This window comes from Rhamphochromis longiceps, linkage group LG15 (genome assembly GCF_057381845.1).
Source record: "Rhamphochromis longiceps isolate RC_006_pf linkage group LG15, R_longiceps_female_GT1.1, whole genome shotgun sequence".
In the NCBI taxonomy this organism is placed as follows: Eukaryota; Metazoa; Chordata; class Actinopteri; order Cichliformes; family Cichlidae; genus Rhamphochromis; species Rhamphochromis longiceps.
The window spans coordinates 10653250-10672282 of NC_140571.1; the positions used below are offsets into that span (position 1 = coordinate 10653250).

At 43.8% G+C, this 19033-nt stretch overlaps 1 protein-coding gene and 1 pseudogene across 6 annotated transcripts in view; one reads left to right on the top strand and one right to left on the bottom strand.

The window, feature by feature from the left end:
- Positions 1-12649: 12649 nt before the first annotated feature.
- LOC146652141 (pro-opiomelanocortin-like) lies at positions 12650-15623 on the top strand (annotated as a pseudogene). Its single transcript, XR_014907525.1, has 2 exons — positions 12650-13230; positions 13901-15623. The product of XR_014907525.1 is annotated as a pro-opiomelanocortin-like (transcript).
- Positions 15624-16011: 388 nt separating this feature from the next.
- The window catches only part of LOC146652142 (protein EFR3 homolog B), a 32878-nt gene continuing 29856 nt past the window's right edge, over positions 16012-19033 (bottom strand). For all 5 annotated transcript variants that reach the window (XM_085381459.1, XM_085381461.1, XM_085381460.1 and 2 more), the window contains 2 exons: positions 18961-19010; positions 16012-18829 (listed from right to left, as the gene is read on the bottom strand). In XM_085381459.1, the coding sequence (XP_085237585.1) occupies positions 18724-18829; positions 18961-19010 (156 nt within the window). In that variant the 3' untranslated portion in view covers positions 16012-18723. The remainder of the gene's footprint in view (positions 18830-18960; positions 19011-19033) is intronic.

Below are 19033 nucleotides of genomic sequence, written 5' to 3' on the forward strand. Positions count from 1 at the left end.
TAGATTAGATTAGATTAGATGAAACTTTATTAATCCCTCGGGTGGGTTCCTCCGGGAAATTCAGTTTCCAGTAGCAAAGCACCGAAAGAAGTTGCATGTTACAGATACATTAAGGGGAATGAGAGTAGGGATATAAGCATAAATTCACCATATATACACATATACACATATATAGATACAGAATATACAATATGGATAAATAGGATTGCTCATTTGAGTGAGTTTAATGCACAGTGATTATTGCACAGTCAAATATAAGAAAGAGACAAAAAACAAAAAACAAATATTGCAGATATTGCACCGTGTAGAAAAGCCCCTACAGCCCCTATGATACAGGTGACAGCTCAAAGTTACCGTGGGCTGAGTGTGTTTTGTCAGCTGTGTTAAACTTGTTAACGTCAACCTTTTCCATGAACGGTTAGTTTCTGCTTCATAACATCCTCTTCCTCCGACTGGCTTCATAACCGGAAATGAATCATTCTATTATAACTGTTATAGGTACTATAATGGAAAATGTACTCCTAAAAAAAAGCAAAAGGTGTACTTTTTATACTTGTTTGTATCAAAAAAACGAAACATTTAAACACATTAATACAAATCCAGACATCTATAGCTCATGGACATCAGCCTGGGATGTGACAGCAACTATAATACAGACAGGAATATGGCATTCCCACCTTGTGGAGTTCATCTAATCAGGTCCTGTGTGCTGTTCTTATTATTGTTTCCTTTGAGGCCTCTCTGTACTGAGCATTGCTGATGCAAGTGTCAGTCAAACATAAGGGAGTCACTCCAACATGTCCAGCACACTAAGTTCTGTGGGGCTGGGAAGTCTTTGCTGAACATAGTAAACCTGCTACTCTCTGTTTATATCCAATGGTTCGTTGGTTGCTTTTTCACTCATCTTCACTTCACTGCTGTTGATTTTCTTTACTCATTTCAGGTATTACCAGCAAAATAGTTGCATGTTTAATCATCTGGGAATTTACCCAGATTTATTTATTTAGACAGAGATCTTGATATACCCCCCCTCCCACACACACACACACAAATGTTCAGCACAAAGTTACGCTGATGGGGGAGGTGCTGAAATCAGGGTGAGTGTCCATTTAGTGAAGGTAAACGAACTCCAGAGGCCCAGTGAGTCCGGACTGACGAAGGAAGGGAGGCAGGGAGGCAAGCAGGCGAAGCGAGAGGACGGGCCCTTGCCAGTGACTGCACAGTTTGGGGGACACTCCTCTCTTGTGGACTGGGCAGTATACCCAAACCTTGTCGCCTGGCATGAAAACCCCCCCTCGGCACTTGGTGTCGTAGGCTCTTCTCTGTCGTACTCCGGCGCTGGCCAGGGCCTGGCGGGTGTAGTCATGAACCACCTGCAGCCGCTCCCTCAGCCTCCTGTAGTAGTCCATCTCTGGCCCACCATCAGCGTCCGGAGCTCCCGTTCAAACATCAGAGCGGTAGGTGTGCACTGGCTGGACTCCTGAACCGCAGTCCGATACGACCAAAGGACCAGGGGCAGATGTCAGTCCCAATCCCGCTGGTGGCGGCTGGTGAGAATGGCGAGCTGGGTGGCCAGCGTGCGGTTGAAGCGCTCAACCAAGCCATCGCTTTGAGGGTGGAGCGGTGTGGTTCTTGTCTTCTCCACCCCCAGCCGCCGGCAGATCTCCCCGAAGACCTTTGATTCGAAGTTACGCCCCTGGTCACTGTGGAACTCAGCCGGGACCCCAAAACGGGTGAACATCTCCTCCACCAGCTTCTCGGCCGTCGTCGTTGCGCTCTGGTCCGGCACCGCATAGGCCTCTGGCCACTTCGTGAAATAGTCCATAGCCACCAACACATACTGGTTCCCTGACTCTGTGATGGGAAAAGGCCCTAGGACGTCCACTCCCACTCTTTCCATTGGGGCCCCCACCAGGTACTGCTGAAGGGGGGCAGTGGAGCGTTGAGTTGGGCCCTTCTGTGCCGTGCAGGTGTCACAGCAGTGCACATGAAGTTCCACATCCCGTCGACAGCCAGGCCAGTAGAACCATCCCCTGAGGCGGCAGAGAGTTTTGGCGTTCCCATAGTGTCCTGCCCCCACCGAGTCGTGGACCAGCTCAAGCACCTGTGACCGCAGCGACCAAGGCACCAACAGCTGCAGGAGATCTCTGCCCTGACCGGGAGCCCGCCATCTCCGGTACAGAAGGCCGTCATGGGTCTCAAGATTGTTGTGCTGGGAGTAGTAGGCCTTCACCTCGGGCTCCTGTCCCGACACCCCCGTCCAGGCGGGGCGTTGCGCCGCCTCAGCCAGGCCCCCACCTGAACCAACGTCGCGTCGGCCTCCTGCTCCCGCTTCAGCTGCTGCGTTGTCAATGGGAGCCACCCCCCTCCGCCAGCTGTGGCCTGAGCAGTAGCCACCCCCAGCACCTCCTGAGCCCGCTCCCCCTGTCGCAGGCAGTAGCGGCACTCGACGGCTACGCAGGGCCGTCTGGAGAGCGCATCAGCGTTGCCATGCTGTTGACCTGCCCGATGCTGGATCTCGAAGTCGTAGCCCTGAAGGACCTCCAGCCAGCGGGCCACCTGCCCTTCTCGGTGTTTGAAGTTCAGGAGCCAAGTCAGAGACGCATGGTCAGTGCGCAGGAGGAACCGGCAGTCGTGCAGATATGGCTGGAAGTGCCGCACCGCTAGCACTACGGCCAGCAGCTCCCGCCGGGTCACGCAGTAGTTCCTCTCGGCTCGCCCCAAGGCACGACTGAAGTATGCACCACCCATTCTCCAGCCTCGTCCTGCTGGGAAAGGACCGCCCCGACTCCTACATTGCTAGCATCAGTGTCCACAATGAAAGGTTGCCGGGCGTGGGGGTAGGCCAGGCCTGGGACTCTGGTGAGGGCCTCCTTCAGCTGTGCAAAAGCCCCAGCACAGGCATCCCCCCAGCCAAACAGCTGTCCCTTGTCAGTCAGGCGGTGGAGGGGGCTGGCCATCGTCGTGAACCCCTTGATGAACCGGTGGTAGTAGGAGGCTAGGCCCAGGAAGCTCCGCAGTTCTTGGACATTCGAGGGAGTCCGCCAGTCCCGGACTGCAGCCACTTTTGCGGGGTCAGTGGCGACACCTCGAGCGCTGATCACATGGCCCAAGAACGGGGTCTCTCTCACCAACAGCTGGCATTTCGCGGGGTTGAGCCGCAGCCCAACTCGTTGGATGGCACTCAAGACCTCGCTCAGGTGAGACAGTACACTGTCGAAGTCGCCACCGTGCACCAACAGGTCATCCAGGTACACAACGCAGCGGCTACGAGGGATATCCACGAGCACCCTCTCCATCAGCCTCTCAAACGTCGCTGGCGCATTGCAGAGCCCAAATGGCATGACCCTGAACTACCACAGGCCCTGTCCAATGGTGAATGCAGTCTTAGGCCTTGCTTCGGGGGCTAGCTCCACCTGCCAGTAACCACTGCGTAGGTCGAGGGAGCTGAACCAGCAGGAGCCGGTAACGTAATCTAGGGCCTCGTCGATCCGCGGAAGCGGGTACGAGTCCTTCTTGGTGACTGCATTGAGACGGCGATAGTCCACACAGAACCTCGGGCTGCCATCCAGCTGAGCGGCAGCTGCCCGACGCCTGTCTTGTCTGGTCCCCTCCGCTCCCTGCTTTTGGCCGCGCTGGAGGGCAAAAGTCTCTGCGCCAAGAGTGATAGCCAGCTTCGCGATGTCGACGCAGGCCCCCCAGCGGCTCAGCAGATCCAGGCCAATGATGCACCGGTCTTGAATGTCGGCGAGCCAGAAGTCGTGCACCAGCTCCAGATCCTTCACTTGGATTCCCAACGGTTTCTTCCCCCGCATAACAGTTTTCTCCCCCGTCACTGTCATCAGCTGGGTGTCTATGGGCAACCAACCCTTCACCAGTGGCCCGGATGTTCCAGGGAGCATGCCAGGTCGTATCAGGGAAATGGTAGACCCCGTGTCCACCAGGGCCTGGCATGGCTGGTCCTCAACACAGCAGCTCAGGTAGAGTCCCTTGAGGTTCCCAACTTGGCCCACCACCGTGCATCGTCCTTGGAGGGGGGCAGGAAGCTGGAGCGGTGGTCCCCTCGCTACACCGCTCCCTCCTCGTTTCCCTGAGGCTGCGTAGTTCTGGTCTTCGGGGCTGGTGCTGGGCAGTCACGCGCCACGTGGCCAGGCTCATCGCACCGGTTGGTCGGTTATCGAGGACGCCTCCGGGGCACCGAAGCCTGTTCTAACGTTTGAGTCTAAGGTTTATTTTTTAGCACCTGACAGCTCTTTTTTTGCTTCTCATCCGTAAATACTCTGCATATTCTTTCACGTGATTCAGTTTATTTTGAAAAGTCTCAACAGGATCTTGAGCTTTATTGTGAAAGGTTTATGTGGAAAATAAACAAGCGGACAACGCATGAGAACAGGCGCTTGTCCGTCTGTAGTGTGGTTATATTAAATATAAGAGAAAGAGAGAACTTTAAGAAATTAATATAGCCACTACAGTGACCATCAAAACGATAAAAAATATTGCCTTAAACAGTTTATTTTGCGACACCACGAAACAAATGATAGCGTAAAATGAAACGATAGATGTTTTTATATCGTCATCTGATATATACAGTGTTGGGGAGTAACGGAATACATGTACCGCCGTTACGTATTTAAAATACAAAATATGAGTAACTGTATTCCGTTACAGTTACCGTTTAAAAAGGTGGTATTCAGAATACAGTTACTTTGTTGAAATAAATGGATTACACTGCGGTACTTTCCTGTTTCATTTTGTCACGGGTCAGGACTGTTTGGGTTTTGTTTGACAGCTACGTTCTGTCGTTCCAGGCGGCAGCGTTACGGTTGCCATGGTTACAGGGCGACGCTCTCTCTCTCTCTCTGCGACTGTGTGTTTCCTGGGTGAGAGAGCGCCTTTTCGTTGTTGTTGTTGTGCTAAGCTAACAGGCAGAATGCTACAAGCATAGCTCTAAAGAATGTAGCAGTGTAGTCCGTGTTGCAGGGAGAATGGATGGGTTATACACGTTATGGGTGTGTGAGCGCGAGGAGGGAGAAAAGGGGGAGTGGAAAGGTACGAGATGTCATCGAGGAAAAACGGGAGCTGGAAGCATGTAAATATAATAATAACCACTTCAGCCAAGAAGAGTGCCTGACGAGCCCAGTTGTAAGTAAGCTATTAAAACTCGACTGTACACCGTGTTCGTGTTTTCCTCCGAAAACAATAAGTTCCGTTGGAGCAGTCTTTCAACGCCTCTCTCTGTCTCTCGCAAGAAAAGTTGACCCACACAACAAAGTAAAGCTATTTTTCGGCTACAAGCCGACAGGGACCCTGCCGTATTAGCCAGAGGTCCCTTTACTACAGTTCGGAGTCGCGGACCTTCAGTAATAGTAATAAATCACACAGCAATAGTACATTCACGTTGTTGTAAAAAGCACGATAATATATTAAGTAATCCAAAGTATTCAGAATACGTTACTGTCATTGAGTAACGTAACGGAATACGTTACAGAATACATTTTGGGGCATGTATTCTGTATTCTGTAATGGAATACATTTTAAAAGTAACCTTCCCAACACTGGATATATATCGTTATGTCGAACAGCCCTAATACAAGACTTGACTAGACACTAGATTAGACATTAGTTAGCCACCGGGACTAACGAAGGTTAGCAGACAATCTGGCGAAGAGCACTGGTCTTATATACAGCCATCGGCGCAACTTTGTGCTGAACATTGGGGGGGTCAAGATCTCTGTCTAAATAAATAAATCCGGGTAAATTCCCAGATTATTAAACAGGCAACTATTTTGCTGTTAATACCTGAAATGAGTAAAGAAAATCAACAGCCTAATTATGCAAGATAATTCCTAATTTTATTGGGGGGGTTATATTGGTTGGGTCTGATTATTGGGGATGGTCATAACCCCCCTAACCTCCCTGGAAATTACGTCCCTGTAATCTCCCAACCACGGAGATTAGTAGCAGGTGTAGGCAATGAAAAGGCTGAAGAGGCTCCACTCAAGGGCAGAGACCAGAGCCTGGAGGAAACACACAGCCACTCAACCGGACCATGACATGGTGTGCAGCATGTCCTTAAAATAACAGAGGAAACTCTGCAGGTGGAAGACAGAATAAGAAGTAAATTGTGGAGTAGCCTCCTCAGAATCTGGACCTCATCATTACTGAAGTGGCTAGAATTTGTCTAAACAGAAAGCCTTGATCCAAAAATGAAGCCTAAACTTTCACACCAGCCTCCCATTTTCCTTGCAAAAATACAAAGAAATGATGGGTAGTTTAAGATGCAGTACCGTATCTTACAAACAGGGTCAGGTTTTCTGTCAAAATAATAAACCTATATCCTTATAGTACTCACGATGACTGTAATTATATTTAGGAATCCACTAAAGCAATAACTATTCTCATTGCAATAAAATGATCCTACATTGCAAAGGACAGGTGCTTAGAAACCAACTCAATGGTAAAAATCAGATCCATGTAACTAATGCCCACTAGCCATTAGAAACCCAACGGCAATAAGCAGGGGCCACAGGAGGAGACAGATGCTGCTGATGCTATATCATGAGTGGGAGACTGACTAGAGTACATTCCTAAAAATAGCTGAAATACTACACATATACTGAATTAGTGTGTGGACACTTTAAATAATGTGCATGACATCACTCATATATGCTGGTTATGAACACTCATTCACTGTGAAGCTGTACAGTTTAATGAAGGAACAAGTCATGTTTCTTCTCCACCATCATCTGTAACACTTCTAAAACCTAAAACGGATTAATGAGATGATAATACTTAAATGGTAGGTGTTTAGACAGAGTTATTATTTGGTGGTGATTCACATCCTGCACAGACCTGCCTTGGGGTTGCAGTGTTATTAAATAGTGGAAGCAATCAACATCAGCGGGGAGCTGAATTACACTCCTAAGTGCTGTAGGAATGCATCATCTCTGTTTGTTATAACCTTTATTTCTCCACTGAAGAGGAGGCTTAGCAAGCATGTCCTTTTTGTTTTAGCATTCGCATCCAGTAATGACTCAAATTCACAAGCAGGCGCTGTCCAGAACAAACACCACCTGCAGAGCAGGGCCACATGGAGGTTAAGCAGGTTAAAACTGCGGAGAGAGGAGAGAATAGCTCCCACTTCAGAATGCCACTTCCTGTCTCGCCTTCAAGCTACAAACATCATACCCCTAAATATAACCAAAGAGTTATACTTCCTTATCACTGATGATTATCCGAGCCTTAGGCGGTTCAGGAGAGTTGTGATCTGGAAGGTTTTATCTTTTTCTCTTCCTGCCGACAGTGATGACCGGGATTTGTGATGTAACTAAAGGGCTGCCAGGAAACACATTCATCTAAGTAACTAGTAGCCTTTCAGCCTTTGGTGTGTATTGGTGATATTCATAGAAACTAAGCATCATTACCTAAAAACAGAGGTAATATTTTGTGTGAAAATGCTGTATATAAAGTAGAGATATTGATTTTACATTTAGGCGTATTAATGCAATATTAGAGTATTTAAAGGTTTATCTGAGGGGGCTAAGATATTTTAAAGATTGATTCTTGTATAAGTGGTTAAATAATCAGCATTTTTAATTTTATGCTTAATTCACAATTCACCCAAAGCTTTAATATGATTACTGTAATAATTTCTTTGTTTTTCTATTTGTTACTGATCAAATTTTCTATTTTCCAAGTGTGGCAGTGCATGGCTCGCTAAAACACTTTGTGAAAACGGGATAAGCTGTGGTCAAAGCACGTCCAGGCGGACCCAAAGGGAAGATCAATACACTGTGGTCCTAGAGACTGAAGCTACAAAATTTTCTAAATAAAGAAAGCAAGACTGCAATCAGCAGAGGTTCTTTCACAAGAAGGCTGCAGTTTCAGTGTCGGTGTGTCCTCGTATTTCACAGTAAAGGATGGAAAATTTAGCTATTTGCTGATCAATCCATTAGGAGATTAGTGGGAGTATCAGAAAATAGTATGTAAAGGAGATGAGCAGGAGAAATAATGACACCACAGTGTATCAAACCCACAGTGAAGCACCGAGGTGGGAAGATTCATGTCTGGGGGTGTTTTGCTTCTCCAGAGTTGGAAAACTCCACCGGATCAACTGCATCATTAGAAGCTTCAAAGCTTTACTGGCAATATGAGAAAAACAAAGCAGACCAAGAAGCGCTGACTCTGAATGACTTTTCTACACAGTCACTTCAGCCCTATTTAACATGTGACAACAGAGAAAACCAGGAATTCCTGACATGACACGAAGCTCTTTGGATGATTTTCAGAAAGTGAGGGGCAGGGAGAGAATGAACTATTCTCCGTGAAAAAAAAAGATTAAATTCAAAACAGATGCTAAAATATCTTCACAAGCAGTCTCACAATTTTGGGTTTAGTTGGTATATACGTTTACCAACCACGTTATTAGCAGTTTGTTCATGCATATATCTAATCTACCAGTCACATGGCAGCAAATCTTTGCATTTATGCATGCAGAGATGATCAAGACGAGCTACTGAAGTTCAAACTAAGCAAACTAAGAATCTGCATAAAAGGGGATTTAAGTGACTTTGAATGTGGCATGGTTTTTGGTGATGGGCAGGCTGCTAGGGTTTACAGAGAATGGCCAAAAAAGAGAAAATATCCAGCGAGCTGTGGTTCTTTGGGTGAAAATGATGCCAGAGGTAAGAGGAGAATGGCCATACCTCTCCTCTCCTGTTAGCTAACAGCGGGAATTAAGGCTACAACTCACACGTGCTCACTAAAACTGAACAATAGAAAATAGGAAAAATGTTTTCTGGTGTCATGAGTCTCAGCTTCTGCTGCAACATTTGAAAGTTTTGGTCACAAATCGGTGTAAACAACATGAACACATGGATCCATCCTGCCCGGAATCAGTTCAGACTGGTGGTGTCTGACATGAATGCATGACACGTAACACAACACATCTTTGTATGTGCATCGCTCATTAGATATTTGTGTCAATGAGAAGGTGAACAGGTATATCTGATGAACCTCCAATGAAAAGGTGGCAAAACTTACTTACTAGGTAGTCAACATAAGACAATAACGTATCATTTTAAGGTCATTTGGGCTGATTTTTCTGTTTTAACTGTATCATAAAGTAATAGTTCACATGTTTGCAGGTAGTCAGAAAAGACTGTTGCTTATTGATGAGTAGTTGAAGGGGGCAGACTGTGGATGCTTATATTAAGAATAGCCAAAGACATAATTAGGTCACGATATGTGCATTTTTTTCTACTCTTGCTTTGTATAATGGCAGTTAGAGGAGGTATCCTCAATACGGTCAATTCAGGCACATATCTCTGACTTTGAGCACAGCAACCTGACCCACATGCACCTGTAATTCAATATAATAGACCTTTTTTAAAAATCATATGAGCATCTTCTGTCTCATTTTTCACTCACTGTGTCCTTTCAGCTATAAAATGATAACAAATAGCTGGAGATAGGCCGGTTTATGAAAGGAAAGTGTTCTATATCTCTTACAATGGGTGCTTGTTCTCCACTTGTGCTGTTCTGTGTGACTTGTCCTTGTGCACCTAACCCTGCAGCAAACGAGCGGCAGAATGTGTTTGGCACTGGCACTAAAGCTTCAGCTGCACAATATTTCCGTTTTAAAAGCACCACGTGTGTTTATTTCTTTATTTGTGTGTATCATCCGCACTTGAGGTCCACTCATGACGTCCAAACAGTGAGTCAGGTCCTTATAATGAAGTTTTCACGCAGGGATACATGCACACCTTGTCAAAACGAGAACCACAGAGAAACGATCCAATCAGTCAAATCGATTGGCACCCTTCACTGTTGCTCAGAGGATAATGATGTCAGTGATTAGAGCTGACCTTTGAGGGATTTAAAGCGTGGACATGGGTCCGCTAATGAACAGCAGTTGTGTTTCTTTTTAATCAGTATACGATAACGTAAACATGCTTTCAAGAAATGCAGGGTACTTATAGGGTTTCAAGACTGTGTCGCAATCAGAGGAGGATTACAAAGAGGGGGGGGAAGTTAACCAGTTAACCACAGCCTCATCACCCGGCTGATGAAGCCAGCCTCGCTATTGATTAAAAAGTGTGTGGGAAGCGTTTAAACATACCATACGCAAAACTCCACGAATGCACGACTCCTCCCCATCAAGAGAAGGAGCAGGAGACCCTTTACCTCAATCACACCCCGAGGCCTTGAGACGCTTTACTTCACATGTCTATAAAAAGAGCTTTCCTCCCTTAAGGAAGCAACAGCAGACCCTCTCCTACTGAGCATTTCTCAAAGAGCAGAGAGAAAGCAGGAGAGGAGGAGAGGGACCACAGTTTAGAGTCACCAGTCTGGAGGATCTGTGGACAAAAGGAGTGACAAAAGCAAGAGGAGAGAAAGCATCTGAAAAAGGTAACAAATATATTTATATGATTTGTTTTTTTAAACTTGCTTGTTTGGCGTGACTTGTTGGATGAGCTCAAATTAACTTATTTGCTAAACTCCCTTATTCATGGATTTGGGAATTTCTACTATTTTATATGATGTGCTTGCAGCAAAGGATACACAGTTATGATGAATTCAGCTTTCCTTTAATGTAAACAAAAGGTGATCTAACTTACAAAACAGTAGAAATCATTTCACACGTACAATTTTGCATTTATTTTGATTGCAGCGCTCATGCCTCTTTTATCGGAGTCTGTCTGTGGAGAGCACAGCTCAGCTGTGAGTCATTCAGTAGGAAGACGAGTCTCTGCCAGACTCGCAAAGACAATGGCTCACCGAGGACTCACTCTTTAGAATAGTGAAGGAGGAAGTGAGAAAAATCCAATACCCCGGCAAAGAAAAGAAAAAAGATTGTTTACATCTTTAAACGGTTAACACGCCCAGGGAAAAGTTTGACAAGTGAGACAGGATTTTTCTCAACATCTGTGAAGCATCAGATGACTGGCAGTGTGTCGGATTTAACCAAAAGCAGTGAACATGGGGTTTATATACTGCACTTCGGTTTCATATTATAGATATTACCTTTTTATAATAAGAAAGCTGTCCTCGAGACTGATTGGAAATAGGAGAGTATAGAAAAGAGAAAACGCAATAAGAAGCATGAGAGGATATTCATCCTCATGACTTCAATAACCAAATTGTTCATATTCAATTAAGTAGCACACTTCAAAATGTACTTATTGTTGTCATTGTTGTGTATTTCTGTTAAGTTTTATTGAGACAATTAGATTCATTTTTTCCTGCTTGGTTTCCAGGCAAGAAAACAACTCTGAGCTCAGAAAATGAAAGTATTTTAGGGTCTATTGTGAAATCCCTGCTAGAAATTTATGTCTGAAAGGAAGTCCTTTATCAGAATTATTAACAGTTCCTTTGGCTGTCCCTGAATACAAGCAGCAATACTGTTCTCTCTATTCTCCCAACCTAGTTATAGTCTGTACGCTGCAACAGGCTGAGAGAAAGAAAGAAAGACAAACAGCTCCCTAATGTCTTAGCATGCAGTTTGGTCAAATCCACTTTTATTTATTGCGTCCGATTTCAAAACTAAGATGATGACAGAAAAAATGTTCATCTGAAAGCTTCAAAGCAGAACTCCACAACCCATTGGGTGATGTCAAAGTAGCTACATCTGTCTTCAATTAGTCAAGACTGAAAAAAAACATTGCAGTCCTGCTGCTGAAAGACAAAAGTTGCTTCATAGCTCCTTGCGTTTTCAAAAAAGGAAGCTTAAATTTATTGGCAGTAGAATAACACAGCCTTGCAGCGGTAGACAGTGACATCAGGATCCCAGCTGGTTGCTCTCTGCACACAGAGAACAGTGCTGTGAAAAAGTATTTGCCCCCCTGCCTGATTTTGTTTTCATTCAGTTTTTTGTTTTTGCATATTTGTCACACTTTCACAACATCACATATTTTTTTTAATATTGGACAAATATAACCCACATTAATATAAAAATGCATTGTGATCCCAAAGAATTCTGGGAAAATATTTTGTGGACTGAAAAGACTTTTTTTTTTTTTTTTTGGAAGGTTAGAGTCCCGTTATGTGCAATGTAAAACTAACACAACATTAAATAAAAAGAAAATCATATCAACAGACAAACATGGTGGTGGTAGCGTGATGGTTTTTGCTGCTTCGGGATCTGGAAAATTGATAGAACCATGAATTCTGCTTCCCGAACATAAAATCCTGAAGGTGAATGTCAGGCCATCAGTTCATGTCTTGAAGCCCAACCACACTTGAGTTTAACACACAAGCAAGTCCACCTCTGAAAAAAACCTAAAGGAAGGGTTTGGGGGTGGCCTAGTCGGCGCCTGGACTTAAATCAGACTAAGATGCTTTGGCATGACTTTAAAAAGACTGTTCAGGCAAACCCTCTAATGTGTCTGATTTAAAACAATTCTGCAAAGAAGAGTGGACCAAAATTCCTCCACAGTGACGTGAAAGGCTCGTTGCTAGTTCATGCTTCGCTTGTTGCCAAGGGTGTTCCACCAGTTAGTAAGATTAGGAGCAATTACTTTTTCATACAGGGCCTTAGGTGTAGGTAAATTAAATCATCATTTAAAAAAAAATCTTCAAATCTATTATCTTCATATATTTTCAGTCTAAATCTCACATGAAATTAACCCATCAAGGGAACAGAAGACCCTGCCCTGTCCCTCCTCTGTTTTGAACCTCATCAGTCCTGCTGATCGTTTTGACACAGTCCTCGGTGCTGAAGGTTCATCCTTTGAAAAATAAAAATAAAAATACTGCCACATGTTTGACACCTTCAAAATAAAATACATGTGCTCCTGATAAACAAACACCAAAAAGAGAACATAGTTGTTTAAGTTCACGTGTTTAAGTTCATGACACACCAGCTACAAAAGCTCGGCTCTCTGGCTATTTCGAAGGTAGTGTTCAAACACATCACGTTACATAAGGACGGGCGGAAAGTGTTACGCAAGCGCAATTATTAAGAGACACCTACTGTATTTCTTCACAAAATAACATTTCAAGATGACTAATGAATATTTTTGTCTGCTGAGACTCAAAGCTTTCCCCACTGTGGCTTCACTTCTGCAGCTCCACCCCAGTCGAGTTGGTGTCCTGTGCACCGGGCTGAAGATGGTGTGCCAGTGCTGGTTGTTGGTGGCGGTGATGGCATTTGTGTGCATCCCCGGGTTTGAGTCAGTATGCTGGGACAACTCCATCTGCAAGGACCTGAGCAACAAGGCGAGGATACTGGTAGGTCGAACAGCCCTGCCACTTCTTTTAGATCGTCATCACTGGCCAAGAAAACTTATCGGAGCCCTATGTTGCACATTTTCATCTCATCCGTAAGCGCAATGTAAAACATATTTAATGGAATCTGGTCAAATTAAATGTAAGTAAAACTTACATTTTAATCAAAATTATCGCTTCCACTAATCTTTTTTTTTGTTAGTGTCAAGGTGATGAGTACTTAGAAGTACTTAGAAAATGGAAACTTAAAACTCAGAGCATTTTCCCCCGGCAAAGCCAGGAGATCTGTGGTGATAGTGAACAATTTCATTCTTTGACAAATAAGTTGATGTGAAAGCTGAAAAGATGAGTCAACACAGTCCTTAAATGTAATTTCTTGTTTCTTGTTTCTTGAGTTGTCCATGTGATAATAGCCTTAAGTGGGTGTGTTTGGATACAGAACAAGCTGCAGTTATTTTATCAATGCAACACTAAATTTAAAACCTAGAAAAGCCATCTGTAATTTTTAACACCTGTAAGCAATAAAGGGGATTTTTGTTTGTTTGTTTGTTTGTTGTTGGTTTTGGGGATTTTTTCCTATCATGCCAAGTCTTATGACTTCACCAGCAGCTGTCAGGGAACTTCAAGTCTTCCTGCTCTGTATGACATTATCTTTGCCATTTCTTCCACACAGGACTGTGTTCACCTCTGCATGTCTGTGATCCAGACTGAAATCCCAGAGCTCAGTGCATTGGCCCTGAAAGTTGACAGTGATGCTGATGCTGGTGATGGTGGTGGTGATGATTATGATGATGACCTCTTACTCAGAGTTATTCTAGCCACACTGGCTTCCCATGACAAAATATCCGAGTCAGATCTGAAAGCCCGCAGCGACGAGCGGCGCTCCTACAGAATGGAGCACTTCCGCTGGGGCAAACCAGCAGGACTTAAGATGCGAGAGCCAAAGCTTAAGGCCCGCAGTGACGAGAGACGCTCCTATTCAATGGAGCACTTCCGCTGGGGGAAGCCCTCGGGCCGTAAACGCCGACCTGTTAAAGTCTTTGCCTCTTCTCTGGAAGGAGGAAGCTCCTCTGAGGGCCGTTTTCCCTTTCAGGCTCGCAGACAGCTGAGCAGTAGCGAAGATGAAGCGGAGGGGGACATTGATGGAGGAAGTAATGAAAATCAGGGATTGCTGAGGGCCAGGGACAGCTCCAAATCACAAAGCCCCTTGAGCTTGCAGGAGAGGAAAGATAGGACCTATAAGATGAGTCACTTCAGATGGGGCAGCCCACCTGCATCCAAACGTAACGGCGGCTTTATGAAGCCGTGGGAGGAGAAACCTCAGGGGCAGCTGGCCAAGTTCTTCAGGAACATTTTAAAGATGTGAAGAGAATAATGGGATAAATGGAAGATTCAGCAGGGGAGGCGGATAGCTCAGAGAGTCAAATAGCCATTGCATGTTAGTAACCACATGTCTTAATTTTAAATTACACAAACTCGTTGCTATCTTTTAGCATGTTATTGAATGTCCTTCACCGACGCACCCACTGACTGCCTTCAACTTCTTGGCCTCGAATCCAAAGCATTCTGAGAGCATACTCATCTTAACTTTATGAAGAATCAAGCTGAACAGTGACCATCACAGCGAGGTCAAAGGTGACTGTAAGGAAATAAATTATTGAGACAGTTTTTAAAAAGTCATGTCTTTATGTAAATAAAAAATAATATTAAAGATCCTGTTTGTGGCAAATAATACATGGAATCTTTTGCCTAAGGTCATTTATTAAGCAAAACCTTGATGAGAGCTGACAAGTTGTGAGCTCTCATCAAGTGTGAGTTGTTATGTCTGTCAAACTGCGTTATAGGGCATTTTTAATGCATTGAACTAACTGGAACCCAATCTAACAAGGAAAACATAATAAATAAATAAGATCTGAACGCCTGGAGAAATGTTGCTCAAGGTCACTTAAAAACAAACAAACAAACAAACAAATAAACTATGAAGACACGAGGGGTGACTCAATACTTTTACCCAGGACTGTGTCTTTAGACAAATCTGAGGATTTAGGGGAAGGGGAATGGACAAAATTCTGAATATTAAGACTGATAAAATACAAGAAAAAGGATTTAAACGTTTTTAACAACAAGGTGAGTTTGAGTTTCTTTTAAACTTGTGGGTATGGTGGAGTATCCTTTATTCAGAGGTAATGATTTGAGTATCTTTTACTGGACAGCAGTGGAGCACCTTCTCTACCAGACTCATTCAGCTCCACTGTCACCAGTATGGATGCATGAAATCCTTCATACCATTTTCATTAAACCATTATAATAGAATGAGATAAATAATTTCTTATTTTTTTAGGACTTACAGAGTCCATGAATGATTGTGCATAAGTTTAATGAAAATGCAGCCAGACTTAGACTGCCACCCACTGGACCTGAAGCATAACCACAGAAAATCAGCACTACTCTGAGCTTCAGCTGCTTAATTAATTCTTAATTCTCAGATCGTTTAATTTCATAGCCGACTGTGACACCAGGCTCAGAATACATAATAGTGTGACGTGAATTTGAGCTTGTGAGTTCAGATCCTTGAAAATGCTACACTATAGGAAAAATGTGCTACTCATGTGCTGGGAGATGGATCACGTACTCAGATGACCTCAACAGGAGGTAATTGAATTAAACATTACTTTGAACACTGCGACTACCGAACAGTGGTGCCGGATTTAATGAGTCGACGTGGTTTTTACCAAACGATGATCCCCTTCTTCGTCTCAGAGAGTTTCCATTAGCAGGCAAATTAAAACGAAGACAGACTTTTCATGGTTAGAGATAAATTTATTCTACAACACGGTAACATCCACTAGCATGCAAAGTCAGGTATGACACGCATAAGGCATTTTCTCCATGTAAAAGCTGCCTTTCTCACTAGGTATTCCAGTTTTTAAAGTGCAAAGTTCACAGAACAGATTTGACCTACAGCACTAAATTGTAAAACAGAGCTATTAACCAGACATGTAATGACAAAAAGTAAGTTTGGATTACCGTCAGTTAATATTACATTATGCGATGCAATGACGACACGCGGACTGATAGATTTACAGGTCTTCACTGCCAAGTTCAAGATGCTGAAAACACAATTTTACAAGGTGTAACTGGAAGGTTTAGACAGCTGCACAAGGCTCTTAAGTAGCTTTTTCTGCATTAACGTGGTGGAAAGAGTCACTGGACAGAACTGTAAACTACGTCTGGAGAGCTTGGTCTTCGGTAATGATGACACAGACACGCACACACCTGTACGAGCGTTAGCACAGACACATAAATACGCTCACTCGCGCACTGATCAAAAAGGGGTAAACGTGAACAGACGATCACATACACTGGCATGTGCTGACACGGATATACACAGGACATGACATTCAAAAACAGAAAAAACAAAAGAAGAGCCAGTGGAAATGCTCATGACAGGGATGAACTAGACACCGTCTTCTGTTCTGAACAAGATGGTTGCAAAACGGCTGGAACGGGTGCGGTTCACTCACAGAAGCAGCACAGAGGGAGAGAGAGTGAGGGGTGGTCTCTTAAAAATGTCACAAAACTGAACCATCACAGCACCACAACAACAGCAGGCACAATTTAGAAACGCACAAACATGATCTGCTACCTACAGTTGGACCGTGTTAGCCAGACTCTTGACAAATTATTGCCATCATACTTGTTGTTATACCTGTGTGTGTGTTTGTGCACACACTGGGCTTTTAGATGTTTTTGAATCTTGCTGAGACATGCAGCTGAAAAAGCTGCGGTATAGTAAAAAAATCATAGTGCAAACTCATTCCAGCAGGACTGAGAATGTAAATGGAAACAATGCAGGTCAGGGTTATGGTAATGAAACCTGTTTGAGTAAAGCTGAAAATGATCTTTTTCCAGCATTGCCTCGGTAACCCTTTATTAATCGCTGTGACATACTGGCCTTGAGATGATGCAAATTTCTCCTGTGGGCTGCTCAGATGTTAGGATTTCACGTGCTGCTGGTTACTTATTGGAGATTTTAACATTGTCTATCTGAATACTAAGTGGATTTCTCTTTTATCTATGAACACAACCAGTGCAGAGGCAGTCTAAAATTAGAATATACAGTATATATACACACGCACATTAACATCCTTATGCTGTACATCAGCTTAAAGATTTATATATTCCTCTGTATGTACACATTTATATGGAAAGGGGAGAAAAATAAATGTTTTTTTAGCATTTGATCTGGTAAACATTGCTGTAAATCCTTTAGTGTGGTCATGACTGGTGCAATGTGTTTTAACTAAATAGATTAATATTTAGGTAAAAGAAACAGAAAGAGGCGAAAAAGCACTTCTGGGTAACACTAAGAAGGCAAAACCAAGCTACAATAAAGCCTAAAAGATGGATGCTCAGCAGCTAAGTGGCATGGGAGATGAGGATAATTACCTTTATGTCTATACAACAATCAGACATACACACAAATACAATCAAGTAAATTAAAATGTTTCAGTTTCCACAAACACTCTTTCTGGTCATCAAAACAATTAAAAAAAATAAAAAATAATAATAATATTAATAAGCAGTCTAGCAATCTAATTTTGTGATCAAAGGTAGTATGGCACCCTGGAAGGGACAAACAAGTTTAAAAAAATGCACAAGAATAATAGTGCTATCAAAAAGTTTCCAGTCGCAGGCATGCGACTACTCAACTCATTCTCAAGACAATAAATAACATCCAGTCGGTCAAGTTTTCCCCTCACAGTTCTTGACAATTTCTAATTTGAAAATCCAACCAGTGGAGTTTCTACAGACATCCCAGTCCCCAGTCACACAGGCCTAGAGACTGGTTGGAGACCACCTGGAGACCATCTTGAGACCACCTGGAGACATGAATATGCCAGCAAACTGCCAGCAAGTAGTTGGTGGCAGATGCAGGAGGTTGTCTTTAGTTTGCACAGAAGACACCAGCTTATCTGCAAACACTCGCCAACTACTTACTGAGCAGCTATGAAATTGTCTTCAAAGTAAAAGCTGCACCTTTTGAGACATGTTGGCTTCAGCAATTAGGCACAACTTTTATTTGAAGGTGAACTTTGCAACCAATTTCACCAGGCAAGTGCCATCAATTTCCAGCAACCACTCGCCAACTGATCGGGGATTGCATATCATTCCCAATAGGCCGCTGGCTGCCAGGGGTCCCTAACCAGTCTCTAGGGATGAGTAACTGATGCAATAGAAGTGAGTGAAATACGTTTGTTTTCCTGCTCAATATAGACACTGGTGAGCTTGTTTTTGTTGCAATCAGAGGCTAAAATAAAATCTCAGACAGCTAAGAGGTGTTCTTTAGTTACAGCTGAGTTTGTCCCACGTGCACTGTGGCTGTTTGATTCCACGGTCAAGACAATTTTACAGTGAGGATCGGTTGCCCTTTCAAATCTTTTCTCTGTCCTTGAAGGCTCTACTGTACGCTTACGTTGCTGAAGACTTTGTGGTTTAGTAAACACATAGGTCAGGAAACTTCATCTCGTAAATGGGTACAGATCGACTCTGGCTTTGGCCGTAACCTGATGAAATGGTTCCAGATGGGCTGGGAGGGGGTCTGAACAGAAAGAGGAAGAAAATAAAGCTGTTAGTTCCAAAACATAAAAATGCAGGTATTCTCCTGTTAGTCAGAATGACTGCCATCCATATTATTATTGACTACTCCCATCCCAAAGCTCTGTCCCTTACCTGATTGTGATCTCAAAGATTTGATTTAGTTTGCTCTGCAGTTGTGTGGCCTATAAGGGACAGAAGACATCAA